Source organism: Semicossyphus pulcher, unplaced genomic scaffold (assembly GCF_022749685.1).
Source record: "Semicossyphus pulcher isolate SPU_LCO1_2020_fin unplaced genomic scaffold, fSemPul1.0.p SCAF_13, whole genome shotgun sequence".
NCBI lineage: Eukaryota > Metazoa > Chordata > Actinopteri > Labriformes > Labridae > Semicossyphus > Semicossyphus pulcher.
In genome coordinates this window covers 883,094-902,858 of record NW_027211637.1, presented here as the reverse complement: position 1 = coordinate 902,858, position 19,765 = coordinate 883,094, and the positions used below count along the sequence as shown (strand labels likewise).

The 19,765-nt window shown below is 46.2% G+C and overlaps 1 protein-coding gene across 3 annotated transcripts in view; it reads right to left on the bottom strand.

Moving 5' to 3' along the window:
- Positions 1 to 19,765, bottom strand: part of atp2b3b (ATPase plasma membrane Ca2+ transporting 3b) — a 58,520-nt gene that overhangs the window by 5,930 nt on the left and 32,825 nt on the right. The window contains exons 14-25 of one of the 3 annotated variants that reach the window (XM_069660025.1): positions 19,470 to 19,576; positions 19,292 to 19,367; positions 17,795 to 17,953; positions 17,527 to 17,706; positions 15,754 to 15,841; positions 15,559 to 15,665; positions 15,063 to 15,254; positions 14,697 to 14,910; positions 14,007 to 14,218; positions 9,673 to 9,780; positions 9,011 to 9,193; positions 7,458 to 7,571 (exon numbers count right to left, since the gene is read on the bottom strand). In XM_069660025.1, coding sequence (XP_069516126.1) covers positions 7,458 to 7,571; positions 9,011 to 9,193; positions 9,673 to 9,780; positions 14,007 to 14,218; positions 14,697 to 14,910; positions 15,063 to 15,254; positions 15,559 to 15,665; positions 15,754 to 15,841; positions 17,527 to 17,706; positions 17,795 to 17,953; positions 19,292 to 19,367; positions 19,470 to 19,576 — 1,740 coding nt within the window. Of the gene's footprint in view, positions 1 to 7,411; positions 7,572 to 9,010; positions 9,194 to 9,672; positions 9,781 to 14,006; positions 14,219 to 14,696; positions 14,911 to 15,062; positions 15,255 to 15,558; positions 15,666 to 15,753; positions 15,842 to 17,526; positions 17,707 to 17,794; positions 17,954 to 19,291; positions 19,368 to 19,469; positions 19,577 to 19,765 lie in introns of all 3 variants that reach the window. The other 2 variants (XM_069660024.1, XM_069660023.1) reach the window with 2 other exon arrangements.

Genomic DNA, 19,765 nt, shown 5'->3' with positions numbered 1-19,765 from the left:
ACATCAGGCAGGTTGACGTCTGCATGCATCGGACAGCTGTCAATCATGGGTGCTGTTTGTTAAAAAGATCTGCATCATACACATGAGCTCATCTGTCAGCATCACAAACTTACACACACACACACACACACACACACACACAGATATGCGTGCACAGTGGAGTGCGGCCATGCAGCAGAAAGAGACAGACGAGAGCAGAGTGATGAAATGATGATGATGATGCTGATGATGAAGTTGCTGCAGGATATAAAAAAAAACAAGTCTTGCAGAACAGAAAGTGACATCACGTAGAATCAGCAGGTCAGAACAGAACGTGATTGGTTAGATCACTGGAAACAGAAGGTGATTGGTTCAAAGGCCGGAGCGAGGCCCGGGCGTCAGCGCGTCACACGTACAGAGGCAGCCAGGTCATGCTGAATCAGATCTCTGTCACTCTGTCTCTAGCGCACACACACACACACACACACACACAGCAGAGTGAGGTCTATGAGTGTACTTCAAGGTGCAGTATGCAGTTGATGGTGTGTGCGTGCATTAACACATTCCTTTGCCATGGCAGTTGGTCCATGCACCCCCCCACCACTGAGCCCAAACAGAGGGAGAGAAGCAGCATGAGCTCAGAGAACAGAGACAGTTCAGTGACAGGCAGCAGAGCCACACATAGAGACAGGTCGGCTCACAGACCAAGCTTCATGTCGACTGCAGCACCGCGGGGATCCAAACTGTGAGGATGAGCAGTGGATGGCCGGGCGGCGGAATGAGATCAGTGCTGCAGTCGGCCAGACAATGAGGAGTCTCTATATGTGACTCTGGCATATATGATAGACATACACACAGACAGACAGACAGACAGACAGACAGACAGACAGACGGTCAAGCAGTAGGTTCAGTGCTTATCTGTTTTTCCAAAGAGCCTGTCAGACAGCAGAAAAACACCTCATGCAGCCTGAGAAGGTTCCAGAATGTTACTTTCTCACTTGGTCAGCGCTCGGTTTGTTTTCATTTTGTCTCCATGGACAGAGTAAACTTTCGAGTATATAACGCCCACAGTGTGACCACAGAGGCCTGAAGGTCAATCATTTCTCTCACCCTCACCTCTCTCCCTGTCAGCTCTCTCAGCAGTGCTTGATGGAAAAACGATGATGGTTAAAGAAGGAAACAGGCGCTGGAAGGTAGAGAGGCTGCTGTGTGCAAAACAACTGCTGATGAGGAGGAAGGCAACAGAAACACAGGGAGAAGCTGTGAGGTTCATGACTGGTTAACTGCTCCTGATTCTCAGCAGCAGCCACCATTGAATGACCTAGTTCCAATCCATAGCGACGCCTCAGCATCACCTTCCTCAATTCAATGCAGGTTCTCTTCACAGGGTGTCCTCACAACACATTTAAGGAGCACAAACTGAAATCTGCTTTTTGGTCAGAAAGAACGTCAGCCAAGAATTGAGGAGCTGAGGATGGATTTGAGATTGTTCCCTTTATCTGTCCTGACCAACTTTCACTTTTATCTTCACTTCTTACTGTGACTACAGGATGATGAAACTGGTCTGAAATGAAAACAAACTGGATCCATAGGTAGGATCTAAAGATCCCAAGGGATCAACGAGGTCCAGCGCAGCTCAGGGGGGTGATGCATGAAGCAGAGACTTTTTGATATCTCAGTTTAATATTTGAACATGTTTGTTGGACTCTGATCAAAATTTTGGCTGTAAAAGTCAGAGAGGTGATGGTGCTGACGTCAGAACTTACGCACATCATACTGCAACAGGGCACAGTGCCAAGTCTGAGGTCTGGGCCTGCTTTGCAATGAACTTTGGGTAGTAGAGTACAGCAATGACCCTGAAGCTAACTGTAGAGGAGCAGCAGTGCAGAGGGGAGAGGTAAGACGCAGGCAACCATCTTTAGTTTGTGTTCTCATATCAGACCATCATCAGACTTTAGGCAATAAAAGGAAAGCACCTAAAGGATCAGGCTTTGGATCTTCTGTATTTGAGGTGTTGTCACCAAATCCTCATAAAAGACCAAGACCTGCAATGTTTCTTTATAATATTTCAGACTCTTCTACACTGACTTTGATCCTGTGATAGGATTCAAACGTTTGTTTGAACTTGATAAAAGTTTTTATCAGACCCGACTCCAACAGGAGGAAGTCGTGCTGACACTATGTTGGCAACGATGGAGAAACTTGGAGGGGGTTAGATAAGAGGAACGGCCTGCTCGATCTCAACCCGAGTGGTGTTTCCATTTTGGACTTCTGTGCTAGTCATGATCAGTTATTGGCCATAACCAAGCTCGAACAAAGGGTGATCCATAAGTGTAGGTGATGCCAGATCTGACGCCTTGTGTCTTGGACACTCAGCTGTCAGCTGAAAAACCTCAGCGTGTAGTGAGGGTGGACTGGGAAATTCTGGAAGAGGCTTCTGGGAGTTGTGGTCAGTCGGTGGCCAGCTGGTGCCTGAGGTGGCAGCCATCTAAGAATGTGTTGATGGACAGTGGCAGGGAAGGAAGCCATCAAGCGGAACTATGAGGCCTTTCAGGGAAGGTTAGACCAGGAGTCCCAGAAGCACAAGACAGGTACAGGATGACTAGAAGGCTGAGGCTTTTGTTGTTGCAGAAGCAAAAGCCTGGGTTTTGGAGGAGTTTGGGGAGGCTATGGAAAGGGACTTTGGCCTCCAGGAATTCTGGCAAAGTGTTAGATCAACTCAGGAAGGGAATGCAGGGTTTGCCTCAGGCAGCAAGGGAGGAAAACTGCTGACCAGACTGGGGATACAGGAGAAGAACACTGAGGTACTCATGTACTAAACTAATACATGCTCTGATAAGGAGGCAGAGTTTGAAAATCCAGGTGAAGTCTTATGTCCTTATGTCCTTGGCTGAGATCGCAGAGGTAGTCAAGAACTTCCTCAGTGGCAGGGCGCCACTTGGGTTGTATTGGCAAACATGCCCTTTCCATGTTGTGTGGAGCTCAGGGACAGTGCCTGTGGAATGGCAGACTGGAATGGTGGCTCTAACTATTGGGGTATCACACTACTCACCTTCCCGAGGAAAGCTTATTCCAGGGTGTTGGAAAGGAGGCTCCGGACAATTGTCGAACCTCAGATTCAGAAGGAACAATGCAGATTTGCTCTAGCCATGGAACAGTTGACCAACTTTCCCCTGTGGGAACTATGGGAATTTGCTCTTTTAGTCTACATGTGTTATGTGTATTTGGAGAGGGCCAACAATCAAGTCCCCCTGGAATACCTGTGGGGTACTGCGGGAATATGGGTTACCGAGGTGGTTGCTAAGAGCCATCCAGCTCCAGGATAACCAAAATGAGAGCTGTGCCCGTCTCAGCACAAAGTCCAAAACCTTAGTCTGCCAGGGTTGTCCTTTGTCATTGATTTTCCGGACAGGATGTCAGTGCACAGAGGGAGGAGAGTGTCGGGTTTGGAGACCTCATAACGCATCTTTTCACTTTGCAGATGATGTTGTTCTGTTGGCTTCATCAAACTGTGACCTCCAACAGGAAATGGGGCAGTTTGCAGCTGAGTATGACGGGAATGGGACAAGACTCAGCACCTCCAACTCTGAGGCCATGGTTCCTTCCTGTAAGATGGTGTACTACTCCCTCCGGGTGGGGAGCGAGTTACTGCTCAAGAGAAGGATTTCAAGTATTCGGGGGATTGTTTACAAGTGAGTTACCCTCACTGATGGATAGTGAGATTGGTGCAGTGCAGCAGGTTGGGAGGGGATGCATTGAACAGTCATGTTAAAGAGGGACCCTGAAGGCAAAGATTTCAATTTACAAGGTGATCTACGTTACAACCCTCACCTATGGTCATATGCTTTGAGTAGTAGCCGAAAGAATGAGATCACAGATGAAAGTTCCCAGAAAGATTTTCCTCCACAGGGTGGCTGGACTCAACCTTAGAGACAGGGTAAAGAGCTCAGACATCCGAAGGGAGCTCGGAGTAGAGCCAGTACTGCTTCGCACTGAAAGGAGCCAGTTGACGTGTGTCGGGCATTTGATTAGGTTGTCTCCTTGGCGCTTTCCTTCTGAGGTTTTCTGGGCATGTCCAACTGGGATGAGATCCTGGGCTAGACCCAGAGCTCGCAGGAGGTATTATTTATCTTATCTGGTTGAGGACCCCTTCGGATCCCCCAGGAGGACCTGCTGGGGAGAGGGACTTCTGGGTTAACTTGTCTAGTCTGCTGCCACTTGCTACCCGGCCCCAGGTAAGATATAGAAAATAGTAGGATGGATAGATGAATCCACATGGGGTTCTCTAGTGAGTCGAAATAAACTACAATTTGTGTTCATGGTAAAAAACGAACAGTCACCAAATGCGACAGTGTGACTCGTTGATAGACCGGAGGAACTTTTTCATAGAAAACAGTAAGAAGACCCCGCCCCTTTATCTTGTGCATGACTGGAGCTTTAGTTTACGCTTCCAGCACGAGAGGAACCTGCCTCAGCTGCACTTTGGGTTGACTGCTGATCAGCAGAACACTTGAAACTGAGATGATGAACATGCTAAACATTAAGCTTGCTAGCTCGGCATGCTGACCTTATGCATCAGCTCCAGACAATGTTGTGTGTAAGTACAGCCTCACAGAGCTGCTAGCATGGCTGCTGATTCTTTGTGTTGTTCAAAGGTGCAGCTCTCTGACACCAGGGACAGAGTTCTATCAGGGATTCAAAAAGCGAGTAGTGCTGGGCGGTAGACCGTATTTATGGATTCACATGTGGATTTTTACTACACCTTCTACAACAGTATTTCATTTTTTTGTTGTTAAACATAATAATTGAATATCATACTGTAATTGTAATGCAAGCCATTAAACAATAATAAATAATAATTGTCACACAGCACTGTCACTAACCATAAGTAGAAACCCCCGTCCAGTTGTTGGCGAGCATAATTAATTAACCATTGGGCCGTATTTACACGATCTAAGGCGCGCACGGCGCTACGTGATATCACCGCATGTTGAACTTCTTTTCTTCCACGGCGCCCCTGCCAACGCAAAACAACTCAGATCACTGTACGATACGTGTCGACGCACAGACTGATGTTAAGATGATGACGTTTTTACGACCCTGAGTCAAACGAAACTTTTATCATTAATTTAAAACAGCATCAATAACATGGACAACTTTAAAAACACTGTGATATTGAGTTTTGGTCATATCGGCCAGCACTACTAGCTGGTAGGACACGTTCATTGTTGGTTTTGGGCTTCATGGAAAACAGAAAACGTCAGAATAACAAAAACAAGTCCTTCAGGTAAAAACAGGTCGGATATATTTTTCTATGGCTTGAAGTTTTTATTGACACGTACTTTATTTCTTGTGGACAACACCCTGACAGCGAACAGGAACCTCTATTATCCAGCTGCAGGCGCCTCCACGCACCATGAAGTCACATTAAACTCAGAGTTAAAGCTTGCTCCTTCACATTCCCTCCTTTCCCATTTGTTTGTCCAAATCGATCTGCTTTTCTTCAGGAACTGAGCCAGGTGAGGACGACTTAAAAATGCAAATATGTGTTTGCTGAACAGATTTGGACACAACAAGTTCTCATGAAGGGAAAAGAACAGAAAGAGCCGCAATGAGCTGGCAGTGGTGGTCTGAACCCTCGCTCCATACTTTGACTCGAGATCCCTCCTTCAGCTCCTCTGTCACATGTTACAAGTCTTCTCTATCAGGCAGCCAATGTTGCAGCTCAGATAACATATATATAGCTTTATATATATATATATATAAGTGATGGAGAGAGGGGTGTGTTTCCAAAGTACTTAAATAAAAGCTCAGGTAACTTCTAGTGTCCTAGTGTGCAGGAAGATCACAACAATGAGGCGTCAGCAGCACTGACTCTCTCTGGCTCTCTGTATCTACACCTACAGGTGATGGAGCAACGTGGGCAGGAAGCAGCGTGGAATGGAAGGAGGGAAGGATGGACAAGAGGGAGCAAGGAAGGGAAGGAGAAGCAACTGAGAAGACGGATAAAGACAACACACATGCACACATACACACACACACACACACACACACACACACACAAACTCACTCGCACACTGACAGAGAAACACACAGGAGTCAAACTACGGCTGTCGTATATGTGAGCAAATGCACACACTCGCTAACACACACACACGCCGAACTGACACACAAAGAAATCAGGAGAAAAGATGAGGAGTGGACGCTACTCTAGTGAGGAGATGGGAGGATGACAAAAAGGGGATGAGGAAAAGGACAAAGTAAAGATAAAAAAATGACCTACTAAAGAAATCTTATCGTATGCTACACAAGAGCCGGTATTTAGATCTGCTACAATCTAAATACTTCTACAAAAGAAGACGTCTACTCATGAAGAACAATAAGAAAACATTTCACAGAGTGTCTCTGCACACAGGGAACCTGTAATATCTCATAAATACAAGAGAAAGAGGAGAGAACTGTGATGGAGAGAGAGAGGAAGGCAAAACAGAGAAAAATCAGGACTTTTCATCAGGGGGGCCAAACGTGTGACGTCGGAGCTGGAAATACTGTTACAGAAATAACCAACAATAGCAGCACCGGACAAAAGTGAGAGGATGAAGGAGAGAGAAAGAAAGAGGGAGAGGGAACTTTTCTTTTGACTGTAGTCTTGGAAACAGCAGCAGTGTGTGATGGGGCTTTTATACTCGAAGGTTTACAGTTTAGAGAAGCCGTATGGAAGCCGTTTGGTCATGAGAATGAATCTATGGCAGTGAAATCTAATCATTTTCTACAGTGTAATCACAGAATCATTGAGCAACACTTTATTCTCTTAAGAGAAAAGAAACGACACCTTTTACAGCAGGTTCATCCACAGTAACCACGCTTGACCTCATTCACAAACAGGAAGTAACAGGCGGTGCGGGAGGAGCTGCTGCTTCCTCTCTGAACTCCAGGATCCGTCCGCAAATCAAACTTATATCTTTAAATCTTCTTTTAAACACTTTGAGTCTTTATAAACTGCTGCTGCTGTCAGGACGCCTCGGACAGAGAGAGAGCAGCGAGCCCCCTCCCGCACCGACCAACACTCAACAATAAAACACACTCTGGACTGGGACCGGGACTGGATTTGGACCAGACCAGCGGATCAGACCAGAAGAACACAGCCGGTCAGGACTGGGTGCTGTTTGAAGGAGAATAAGAGAAAAGAAAAGAGGAGACATTGCACACACACGAGCAGCGAGCGAGCCGGAGGGGGACACAACCAGAGAGTCAAATACTGCAGTCCACGTGCCGTGCAGCAGTGTGTGTGTGTGTGTGTGTGTGTGTGTGTGTGTGTGTGTGAGAGAGAGAGAGAGAGAGACTGGAGTGTTTGCAGGTATACCTGTGAATGTGTGTGTGTGTGTGTGTGTGTGTGAGTGTTAATGTGTGTACATGCGTTCGGCGGACTCACTCCCGGGGGCTGGGCTGGTATTGGCTGTAGCGGTGGAGAGAGCTACGTGAGAGGGGGTAGAGATAGTGTTTACGTCGTGGAGCTGACTGAGCACGGAGGAGCGCCGCCTCACCGCTCCCTGAAACGAACCGCTTCGCTTGAACGTGCTCACTACCTCCATCTGCAGGACAGAGACAAAACAGCAGCACTCAGTGAGGGCAGGAAGGGCCGGTCTGAGCGTGTGTGTTTGTGTGCATGTGTCTTTGTGTGTGTGTTTTTGAAACTACCTAAGACTCTATGTCACCAGTTCGTCCTGCGTCACACAGAGCTGTGTGTGTGTGTGATGCTCTCTCTCTGTGTAAACTCTCTAAGCTGTGACCTGCAGTGTCTCCTGCAGCAGAGCTCAGCCTGACTGTAGCTTCACACACACATCGTTCGGTTGTTCTCATCATCCGTTAATGAACAGACTCTAAACTTTGCTGCTGCACGGTTGCACCAGACTTCCTGCAGAGTTTCAAAGTAAAGTTACCTGACTGTTGATCAGTTGTCACGCTGACCATCAGAACGTTACACTTAAAAATGTGGACAACTAGAGAGAGCTGAAATATACTGGCCCTCTAATGACTAAAATCTACTCAGACAGGCCTACACGTAGCTCCAGCGGGCGGTGACAGAGCTGGCTGACGTCTGCTACGTCGTGCAAAACCAAGAAGTACTGAGTTTGTCGGGCGTCCTGTTTCCTGTCGCAGCAGAAATGATACAAACTGCATTTTAATCCCGTTATTGGCGAGTGTGCATCATTAATATGCATAACAACTACTTTAAGGAGGATACTGACAAACAACAATCGTTTGTGTGTGTGTGTGTGTGTGTGTGTGTGTGTGTGTGTGTGTGTGCACTCAGACCAAACCCTCTCAGTAGAAAGTGAGCACTTTATGCAGAGACAGGCACTTAAGCAGAGAGTCTGGCTCTCTAACAGCAGCGTGTTGTTCATGTTGATGCTGTTCTGCTGTCTTACTGTCCGTCCTCACACCCAGCAGTGTGATAATCAATCAATGAGACACATCGAGCAAGTGAACAGCCTGTCTACTGAGCATCAGCCAGTGTAAACACTCTCACACACACCGGTGACGCTGCAGCGACACACACTCACAGCATTCATCCTCTCTTATGATCTAAAACATCACACATCGTCTCGAGGTTTGATCAGAACAGTTTGCTGTGTTAGAGGAAAGAAACTGGAATCATTATGTTTGGCACAAGTCAGAAGAACAGAACAGACAGGATGAGAGAGAGAGAGAGACAGAGAGAGAGAGACAGACAGGTAAGAACAGAAACAGTTTAAACTTTACTAAAGCTGCTCTAACACAGCACAGTAAGTGTGTGAGGCCGTGATGCTGTCAGTTTGTTTCGTCCGTGTGTTAAACATTCAGCACGTATGTTCATGTTCTTTCTCTACGTTTCACTGAAAGTCTCTGAAAAACTAACCGGGTGTCACGAGCCTGTGAAGCTTCTGGTGGAGGTGTTGTGGTGTCTGTGTGTGTGTGTGTGTGTGTGTGCGTGTGTTCCTGTGAAAGAGGTCTCGTTATGGTTTGCTGCGGTGGTCCGGTCTGACAGTACCTGGGTCTGGATGCGGTTGAGGCCTCTGAACCAGAGGATCTGTCCGCGGCGCAGCTCTCTCTCAGCGCAGTCGATCTCCTCCTCATCCTCGGCCAGCTCCTCCCCTTCCTCCTCCCCGGGCTCCAGCCCAAGCCCCGCCTCCTTTAGGCATGGCAGCCGCTCCGTCGGCACCGTGGCAATCACCTGGAAGCCATGTTTGTTACACTCTCATCTGACGTGAGTATGGACTTACACTGATCAGCCGTGAGCATCTCATCAGATCATTCTAGACTATTTGAGAGTATCTATCAGAGTGACAATGTTTTCTCACCCTGCATTCATGTTGTGTCAGAATAACTGGTTACAGCTTTGCAAAATTCACAAGAACTTTAGGTCAGAGGAACAACTCGGACGTCTAATTAGCAGAAACATGGTGGACTAAAGTAATATTTGATCGCTTCCTGTGTGCACATGGGTCCATATTGTTTGCAGATTTGACTTTAAGCTCATTAACAAACTGAAGTCAGGAGACATATTTCCAAACTCCTGAGCTGTGACCATCGAGGAGCAGGTGAATGCAGAGTGCGGAGAGAAACCTCCACCTGCTCTGTGTGCGGAGGTAAATCAGGCCTTCCAGCCTCCACCTGCTCAGCGTCTGACTCAGCAGGCTGAGAGCTGCTTACCTGCCCCCAGAGCAGCTCTCCAACTCCCACGAACAGACACCAGAGCCACTGCTCCACGTTGAGAGGGGCACAGCTGAAGGGCTTCCCTCCCCACTGCACGATCACGATCTGCAGCAGAGACACAGGGGGGGGGGGGGTCGTTAATTTCACACATCGCATACAAACAAAGAGTGGAGGGAAAAACCAGCAGAGCAACATCAGCTCCTCCAACCAAAGGCTGCACGGTCAAAAACAACAGAGAGATGTGTCAACACGTCTGCCTTCTTATCAGGCATCAGCACTGTTCTCCTGCTCCGTGTGCACACACAGCAGTCTGTGCACGAGGACTCAGTGTTTCATGAGGTATAACTAACCCTAAATGGCATCCTTATACAATCTGTGTTGGCTAACATAACTCAAACATGTTAGCTAACATCTTCTGGGCGGACGTTTAAAGGAGTGAAATCTTAGACTTCATTGGGTCCAAATTCAAAGAATGACGTCTCTGCTGGGTCACTCTCAGGGTTAAGGATTAGTGCATTAACGTCAAAGTGTTAAGATTTGTTCTCTTCTCACAAATTATCTATTTACATTTAGTATTAATGGATGCGTGTTGCAGTATAATTTGCTGCAGAGAGTTAGAGGTCATTAACAGAGGGAAACAACTAGCCTGGCTCTGCTGTAGCCAACTAAACCCACATACCAGAGCCGCTAACGTTCACATTAACGTGTATCTTGTTTGTTTGATCCGAACAAAGCTGAAGTGTAAAATGACAGCTTGTGTTTTTATCAACGTTCTCCAGCTCGATGTTTTCTTTAGATGGCTCATTCAGGACACATTTCAAAGGCTTGTATGTTGTCAGCAGTTCTTTTCCAGCTCAAATAAACCCATGTGTGTTTCCGGAGTGAAACCACCAACGATGACCTACTGATGTTAAACTTCTTGAAGCCTTGGCCGTGAGGACAGGACACATTTTCCTGACTTATGAATTTTTCCACCATGGCTGAACAAACCTCCATTTAGAGTCCTTCCTTTTACCATTTGCAAAGATGCCAAAACCACTTTCTTACAATGCTAGTGAACACAGGACGCTAACATTGGGATGTTCTGAAGCTACACGTTAGCTGTGTCCCAATCCAGCTGCTGCATCCTTTGAGGGACATATTTGAAGGCCGATTCGTCACAGCAGTGCGTCGGTGACAAATGTGTCCTCCTTTTCCCGGGCCACAGCGGATCCATCGGGTGCATCGTTCGTGGCCCGACATATCCCCAGATTCATTGCAAGCCAATTCAAACAAGATGGCAGACTCTTACGCGGTCGAGGAATGAACTTGAAATGTAAAAGTTTGTGGTTTCAACTCAGTCAAATAGCTAGAGATACACGCGCTCAAACAAAGGGGCCTTGAAGCTACTTATCTTTAAAATAACAGGTTAAGTTATATGGAGTTAGTTAGTTATGATAGCTAGTTATCCAGCCAGCTACCTGTTGCTAGGCAACAAGAGTGGCTTTTGGAGAAAAAGGTTAATTTAACGTCTACACAGGCAGTAACGCAGCATGAGCTCTGCAGGCTGCAGGAAACTACATGTTGTTGTCTGTGACATGCAGAACATACAGCGTACTGCAGATCATTTTCAGTGTAAGAACACTCAGTGATGTCATTAACACAGCATTGTCTACTTTATTGAGGTTTGCTATATTAGCTTAAATTAGCAATATTAGCTAACATTAGCTAGTGTTGACAGCAGACCTACTGAGGCTGAAGGCTGGACTTTGTTTTAGTGCTTGTGAAGGAGACGACTCCTCCTCACATCGGCTGCGACTTCACACGAGAGCACAAATACATCAGCCCGTAAAAAACAGCTTTCTTACCTTCAGGTGGCTTCATTGTTTTGATCACAGAATAACAGCATTAAAAATGAGAAGCTTCTTTAGAGACACGTTTATTAGGAATCTTCAGACTCATAAGCCAAAGTTCAGGACCACGTCTACCTTTTCACAAACCTTTTTAATCTGTCTTTATTTAGAATATAACAAACAGTCATAGTTTGGTTTTACTTTGAAGCCTTAGATTGCACAGAGATGCAATCCAACCCTGCAGTTTGTCTCTGTTTGAAAATGACACATTTAGCGAGGCTGCTCGTGGTTAACTCAGCTCTGTGGCCCGTTTCCAGCCTGCCTCTCTAATCTTGGACTTCAGTAACACCTCCTGTAGTCGATCTACTCCCTCAGTGGATGTAGTGACAGCATTTTAAATAGCAACATGATCATTTAATCGTGGAACAAGGCTTATCAGAGTGACACTCTCATCCTGACACCAAACTGCAGCGTCATAAATCTCAGTGGGAGTACGATGCAGAGTATCACGTACAGTAATATCATCTTTCTTCTTCACTTATCTCTGTTTTCACCTCTCTCAGCTGTCTCCAGCCTGCAGCTCTCTCATCTCCTCTTCTCCCTCTGAACTGTGTCTTCATCACTGCCTCCCCCCCTCCAGCTCTCTCTCTTGTTCCTCCCCAGAGCTCCTCTGACTCCTCTCCCTCCTCCTCTCTCCATCTCTCTGTCTTTGTTTGCTCGTCTGTGTTTTTGTGTACTCACTATTCCCCGCTCAGTGCATTTCTTCTCATTCAACAAACAGTCCTCCCTGCTGTTTGAGAAAGTCTGGATGTTAAATCTGGACTTTGTCCTCTCTCTCCTCAGATCTCTGCAGCTTTGTAGCCTGAACTCAGTCATACTGACGCTTTTACATGACAGAAAACATGACAGAAAACATCGAAACATCAAGTTTGACGACTCCACTGCTTGTAAAAATGAGAAGTCTGTGAGTAAGTGCTCCTCCTCCTCTCCTGATTTATTCCCTCAGTAAACATGTTCCTCATGAGTTTATGGTCTCAAAGTTTCAAGTGTTCTTCAACACAGCGTGATGTTCATTTAGTCACTGATGCTACCATTGAGAGTCACACAGAGCAGGAAGAGGGGAGGGGTTAGGGCGGGGCTACCTGTGATTGACAGCTCATTACAACAAAGACCGGTTTGGTTGTGCTAAAAGACACTCTGAGGAGTCGGCTGTTCACTTAGTAGATTTTGTTTAAAGGCTTTATTAAGCTAGCCAAAATTAGCATCCCAATTAATATCACAAATAACATGCTTTATTGATGCACCATGCTAACCCAGCAAGCGCTACAGTTAGCAGCTAACCCAGCAAGCGCTACAGTCAGCAGCTAACCCAGCAAGCGCTACAGTCAGCAGCTAACCCAGCAAGCCCTTCAGTTAGCAGCTAACCCAGCAAGCCCTTCAGTTAGCAGCTAACCCAGCAAGCGCTACAGTCAGCAGCTAACCCAGCAAGCGCTACAGTCAGCAGCTAACCCAGCAAGCGCTACAGTTAGCAGCTACCCCCTCGCTCCTCTCCAGCTCCACCTTCTCCTCCAAATTAGTCACATTAGTCGCTCCAGAAAAAAAGACATGATGGCGGCCGCCAAAACGCCAAATTGGAGTCTTGAAAACAGTGGTCCAAATGGTGATGCCAGAGGTCAGAGGTGGACAGTAACAAAGTTAATGTACTTACTTAATTTCATGTTTTAAGTATCTGTTCTTTACTTGTTACTTTTACTCGACTACATCTGAAAGACAAATATGGTCCTTGTGACTCCGCTACATCTCAATCAATGTTCTCGTTACTCTGAAGTCAGCTGATGAATTTTCTTTTCTTTTCTAAAATCCCAAAGACAACAAACTGTGTTTGTGTCGTTCTGCGTGTGGTTTGTCTCAGTGGTGTTGCCGTACCTGTACCTCGCGCGTCTCCATGGTTAAACGCAGAGCAAACGTCACTCAGGCGGTTCATGTAGTGGTGGTGATGATGGCTACGGCAGAGAAGGAGGATGATTCTCCACCTGAGCACCCACGGCCTCAAGTCTACGTTTGAGGTTTTGTAATGAAGAATGATTCGTATGCTCGCTCTGTTTCCCGCGCAAACGTCATCCCAGCCGATTATCACCTGAGTTTAACGTGTAAATAATGTCTTCTAACGTAACGTAGCAGAATGTACACACACATGCTCTTGACTGCACTCATGCTTTGTGAAAATATGTTTTTTTAAAAAGTACTTTAAATTCTGAAGTACTTTTAAAAGCAACTCAAGTAATAATCTGACTGAGCAACTTTCACTTGTATGAGAGCAATGTTTGACGAGGAGGAGGATCGATACTTTGACTCCAGTGACGTAGTTGTGTAGCTTATAAAGTATTAAACCTGTAGGCTACTTCATGTCTTCCCTCTCTCGTTTCTTTCCTGAACGCCATCGAAGAAGGCAAAAAGTAACAACAAGTAAAAATAAAATGAAATATTTTTTAACTTCACCTGCACGGCGAAGGTTCCCAGCACGATGGTGCAGAAGATGGGGTTGGCGAATATGCCGTCAAAGACGTTCCTCTCCCCGTGGATCTTACGGGCGTTGATCTCGTTGAACAGCTGCATGAGGACGAAGGTGTTGAAGATGATGGTGTAGTGCTCGGAGGGAGGGGAGTGCAGTGGAGCGTTACGGCCGCTGTCGATGTTAAACATGCGCTCGCCTGGAGGAGAGAGAGGAGGAGGAAGAGGAGGGAGAGAGAGGAGGTAAGAGAGGACAAGACAGAGGAAGAGAGAGAGGAGATGAGAGAGAAAAGGAAAGCAAAGGAGGAAGAAGATTAGAGAGGAGAGGAGGAAGAGAAGGAGGAGGAAGAAGAAGAGGAGAGTAAGGACAAGGGAGCGATAGAGGAGGAGGAGGATGAAGAGGAGAAAGAGGTGGAGAGAGAGGAAGAAAAGCAAGAGAGAGAGGGGAGGAAGAGAGAGGGGAGGACAGAGAGGAGGAGAGAGGAGGAGGAGGAGAGAGGGGAGGACAGAGAGGAGGAGAGAGGAGGAGGAGAGAGGAGGAGGAAGAAGGAAGATAAAAAAGTGTTTGATCTGCTGCAGAGCAAAAACGGTTACACTGAAGCTGCTGCGGCCTAACCTGTGTGTGTGTGTGTGTGTGTGTGTGTGTGTGTGCGTGTGCATGTGCGTGCGTGTGTATACCTATGAACAGCAGGGTGAAGATGATGACCAGCTGGTACACTCCATGGCCCAGGATGTTCTTCATCATGGTCAGGGAGATGAGCGGGTTGTTGCGGCCGTAGGGTTTGCGCAGCAGCAGCGCCTCGGTGGGCGGCTCGGTGGCCAGAGCCAGAGAGGCGAACGTGTCCATGATCAGATTGACCCACAGCATCTGCACCGCCTTCAGAGGAGAGTCCTGCACACACATCACAACCAGAGAGCCAGTCAGGGACCAGGCTGAGACCAGTCCGGCTTCACTCACAGACTCAGGTGATGGTGGAAGGCGTCTTCCCTTCTTTTTACACAGCCCCAAAATAAACAGTTTTTTCTGGAAACTAAAATGTGTACCTGAGTGATGCAGGCCCCGGTGAAGGCCACGATGACGGCCACCACGTTGACGGTGAGCTGGAACTGCAGGAACTTGGAGATGCTGTCGTAGACGTTTCGTCCCCACATCACGGCCTTCACGATGCTGCTGAAGTTGTCATCAGTCAGGATGATGTCAGACGCCTCTTTCGCCACGTCTGTCCCCGCGATACCCTGAGACACAGTGAGGACGGGACACGAAGGACATGATTCATGCAAGCATTCATGCATCCAAAGTCTTTCAGTGTTGTGCTGCTGTCCTGCCTGCAGTGCTCACACTGAGCCCGAGGAAGAGCTGGGCGGAATTACACACTCACTATTCAAAGGAAACAATTTATTCATAGTTTCTAATTTAACTATTTATGTTTTACAGGAGGAATCCTGATGAAATACCTAAAATATGAAATGATGAAGTGTAATTGTTGAAAACATAGTGAGAACATGTAAGAACAGCATGATGAAAAAGCTGTCAGGTTACCATTGCGAAGCCCACATCAGCCTTCTTCAAAGCTGGACCGTCATTGGTTCCATCTCCTGTCACCGCGACGACCTGCCTCTGTTCAATGACGCTGCTGTCGATGATTCCTGCACACAGAGAGGGAGGACAAACAGGCTGTCAGTCTGTGATTGAATAATTATAAGTAAAATGAGTAATACTAAAGTAGGGCCTCACCTTTAACCAGCGTGTGTTTGTCCGTTGGCGAGGATCGAGCCAACACGCGGAGTTTGGGCCAGATTTTGTCGATGCGTTCCTGTTCAATCTGATCAGTCGGAGAGAAAGGAGGAGAGAGGGTGAGAGGATGAATAACACAACAGTTAACTCTCCTCTTCTTTCACCAGGTGTCGCTGTTAATCCAGAGAGTTTCACTACACACACGCTGTGTTGGAGGTCATTTAAACCTTTTTAAACCTTATTTTGACATATTTTGGAGTTTAAATAAATAAGGTACAAAGAGTGTGTGAGTGTCTCAAGTAGATGTGTTCATCCTGCAGCAGTGAAACAGGCTGTAATGGCTGCAAAATAATCCTTGATGGGTCAAAGGTCGTCCACTAAAAGTTCTTGTTGTTTCACTGACAGGCTCAGATTGTTCTTCTAAGTGTGTGACAACATGACAGAAAGGATCCCTACAGAGATAGACCTTTTTGTTAGAGGAAGAGGATTTCTTGTTCCTAGAAAGAGCTCTCACATTGCTTTCTAAACACACACAAAGGTCACCAGGTGTTTTTCGGTCCTGCTCCAACATTAGAATCTAATTAAAGGCCCTCTCTGCTGTTTCAGCTCGGTCTGATGGTGCCTGTTAATTCTGTTAAGGCCTGTCTGACCTCATTTCTAACATCTGCTCATTTAATTGTCTTGTTGGTGTTATTAATGTAAGTTTGGCGTTTGTGGAGTTAAATGTGTTTCCACACTACATTATGTTCGGTTGATAGTGTAATATTAGACATGTATTGTTGCTGTTTCTGATTTCTTTGTCTGGAACATTTGCACAATGAAGACGGACCAGCATTCAGAACATGACACAGAGTAAAAACCTCAGGTCTGATCAGAGCGTCCTGGTGAATAATTTACTTATTGCATTATAAAAAAAAGTTACCAGTGAAATTAGTTATTCAGTTAGCTACAACTATTTTGTTTACTAATAAATCTTTTTAATCATTAAAGTTAAAACCCAAATAAAGTCTAACATCCACTTCTGAAAGCATGTGCAGTGTTTCTGTGTCAAACAAACATCGAGCAGTTTGTACAGGTCGCCCAAACGACTGTTTGATGATGATAATTATTAGTTACAGCTCCAAACACTCAAATATCACCTCATGAAAACTCATGAACGTGAAGCACAAGCTCATCACAAGTCAGAGTGACCTTCAGGTGCATCAGTTCACATGTCACTGCTGAGGGACCGAGATGTGTTTACGATGCTTTACAATATGTGAAGATTTAACGGCTGCAGTGTATAAGAAATGTCCTTCATGTCTGATGAATGAAAACACTTTTAGGAAGGAGCCTTTTTGTCTGTGACAGATTTTAATTTGATTCAAGAGACAAAGTTCTTTAAAATCATGTTTTTGTCTGACAAATGTTTTAGTGTCGAAACTGTATTTTTAGTTTTTGTGGACTGGGAACATGTATGTGCATTATACATACACGTACACATACACGTACACATACACGTACACGTACACGTACATGTACACATACACACATACACATACACATACATATACACACACACACACACACACATACATAACCCCGTCAATGCTTGTCTTGTTGTATGAAAACAGGATAATATGGACTGACTGTATTAACTGCAGCTGAATCTGACTGACAGGAGATATGAGAGGCCTGATGAAAGCAGCTCTGTCACATCAGACACTTTGTTAACTCCTGTCTTTATTTCAGAGAGTTTAGCCATCACTGAACCCTCCTGAGACCCCGACTCACCTCTCCTTTCTCGTTCCTGATTCGTCGGTTGAAGTCTTTGCCCTCCAGACAGATGAAGTCGTCCCCGGGGTGGATGATGCCACATTTAGCAGCGATGGCCCTGGCTGTGTTGATGTTATCACCGGTCACCATCCGCACCGTGATGCCGGCACGCTGACACTTACGGATGGCATCAGGTACCTTCAGAGGGGACAACACACTGCCAATCACCTTTAAAGTTCAGGCTGTAATCACATACACATTATAGACGGCTCTAACGGCCCCGTACCTCAGGTCTCACGGGGTCCTCGATCCCCACCACAGTGATGCAGGTCAGCTCCGTCACTATGTCCGCCTCGCTCTCCCAGTCTGGCTCCGGATTGGCCGGCAGGTCACGGTACGCGATGCAGATGGTCCTCAAGCCCTCACATGCCATTGGCTCAATCACCTGTCAATCAATCATCAACAGCTTTGGTTAAGAAGAGATCCACAAACAACTTTAATTTACAAAAACTTCATGTGATAAAAATGGTCTGAAACTTCCTGCACACGGTCTGAAGTTCCTGTGCGACCTTGTGAGTACCTCTGTGGGAATGTTTCTGACACGGCTGAGGGGGAAAGACCCCCGGCCCGCCGCAGACAGCAGAGGGAAGGCAGCGTGACGGAGACAGGAGGTGACATTAAGACGCCAAAATGCAAACTGAACAAGTGAGCTGGAATAAAGTTGTGTAAGGAGCAGAGTTATTTTTCTCTGGGCACAAGCTGTGTTCATCATGAGCCCGATTTAGGTCAGTCAGCCTGTCAGTCAGAGAGACGACGCTCTGCCTCTACTGTAAGAGCACAAACATGCATGTGATACAACCAGACTGGGCCTATAACAGCCCTTTTGGCTTAAAGGAACTCAGCACATTTACTTGAAGTACATGATAATCTCCACATAAAGATTCAGCTTGTCCTGCCGGCCTGAGCTCCTCCGGCCGGTTGCAGCTCCTTGTTTGCATTTCTTTCAAAGAGACAGTTTCCCCTCCGAGCTTCTCAAAGGGTTTCATTAAGTTTAGTTTTCGGCTCACATCAGATCAAGCCTACTGCACAAAGCCTTGATGTTCTGTCTGAATAAGATGCAGAAACTGTTGTGCATGTTTTCATCTCCTCGGCCTCTTCTCTCGTCTTAATCAAAAAACAACTAAAGACTGAAGAGAACTGCTCTGCTTTTAACTCGAGCCAAACAGTACGATCAAATCACTCCTATTTTAGCATCACTACATCGCTTTAATGTTGGTTGCAGGAGGGATTTTTGAGTGTTTGTTTTGTGTCTCACAGACATCCTTTAAGGGCCTTCAAATGATATCTCAGACCTTTTGATGCTTTTTGAACCTTTGCATCGTTTCAGATCTTGATCTAGATGGTTCATGGCTGCAGGTGCTCATGAGCTGCAACTGAGCTGCGCTAACCTGTTAACGTGGACGCTACGAGGAAACAAAGAGGTTCTGCTAACCCCAGCATGCAGTGTTAGCCAGTGTTAGCAGGGCTGGCCGTTTCACCTGTGCTTCCATTCTAATCAGCTCTACATTTATTGTGTCAATCATCTTCATCTTTGCTGGAAAGCATTTAAGTGTATTTAAAAAAATGTTTAACTTTTAAACGACTGTTGAAGTACTTTGGGGTATTTAGTTATTAGTTGTGATTTTAAAAAGACACAATCAGCATCTGAAGTATCTATTCCACCAGGATGATCCACTTACATTCCTTTCAGAACGATAGATTGAAGAGAGCCATCCAGTCTCACCTGTTTGACCATCTCGTCTCTGTCACGAGGGCGGAAGCTGCGCGACTCTCCACTGGCCTCCAGGATGTAGGAGCACCTGGAGAGAGACGAAGGACAGAAAATAGATACTTTCTCTTTCTTGTCTCTTTTTGTTCACAGGATCTAATGTCATCCCAAACCACCTCCACCTGTCACTCACTTCTTCAGCATGATCTCAGAGGCTCCTTTGCTGTAGAGGCGGAAGGATCCGTCCGGCAGCTTGATCACCGTGCTCATGGATTTACGCACCGAGTTGAACGTATACACCTGAGAGAGAGAGAGAGAGAGAGAGAGAGAGAGAGAGAGGAGAGAGTGAGAGAGAGAGAGGTGTATGTTATAGGAGGGTTTACACCTGCATCAGAGAATTAAACGATGATGTTGACTGGATCTAGAATCACTGTTAAACTAAGAGAATCATCTCGTCTCCTGTCGTTTGTAAAGAGCGTGTAGTTTGTG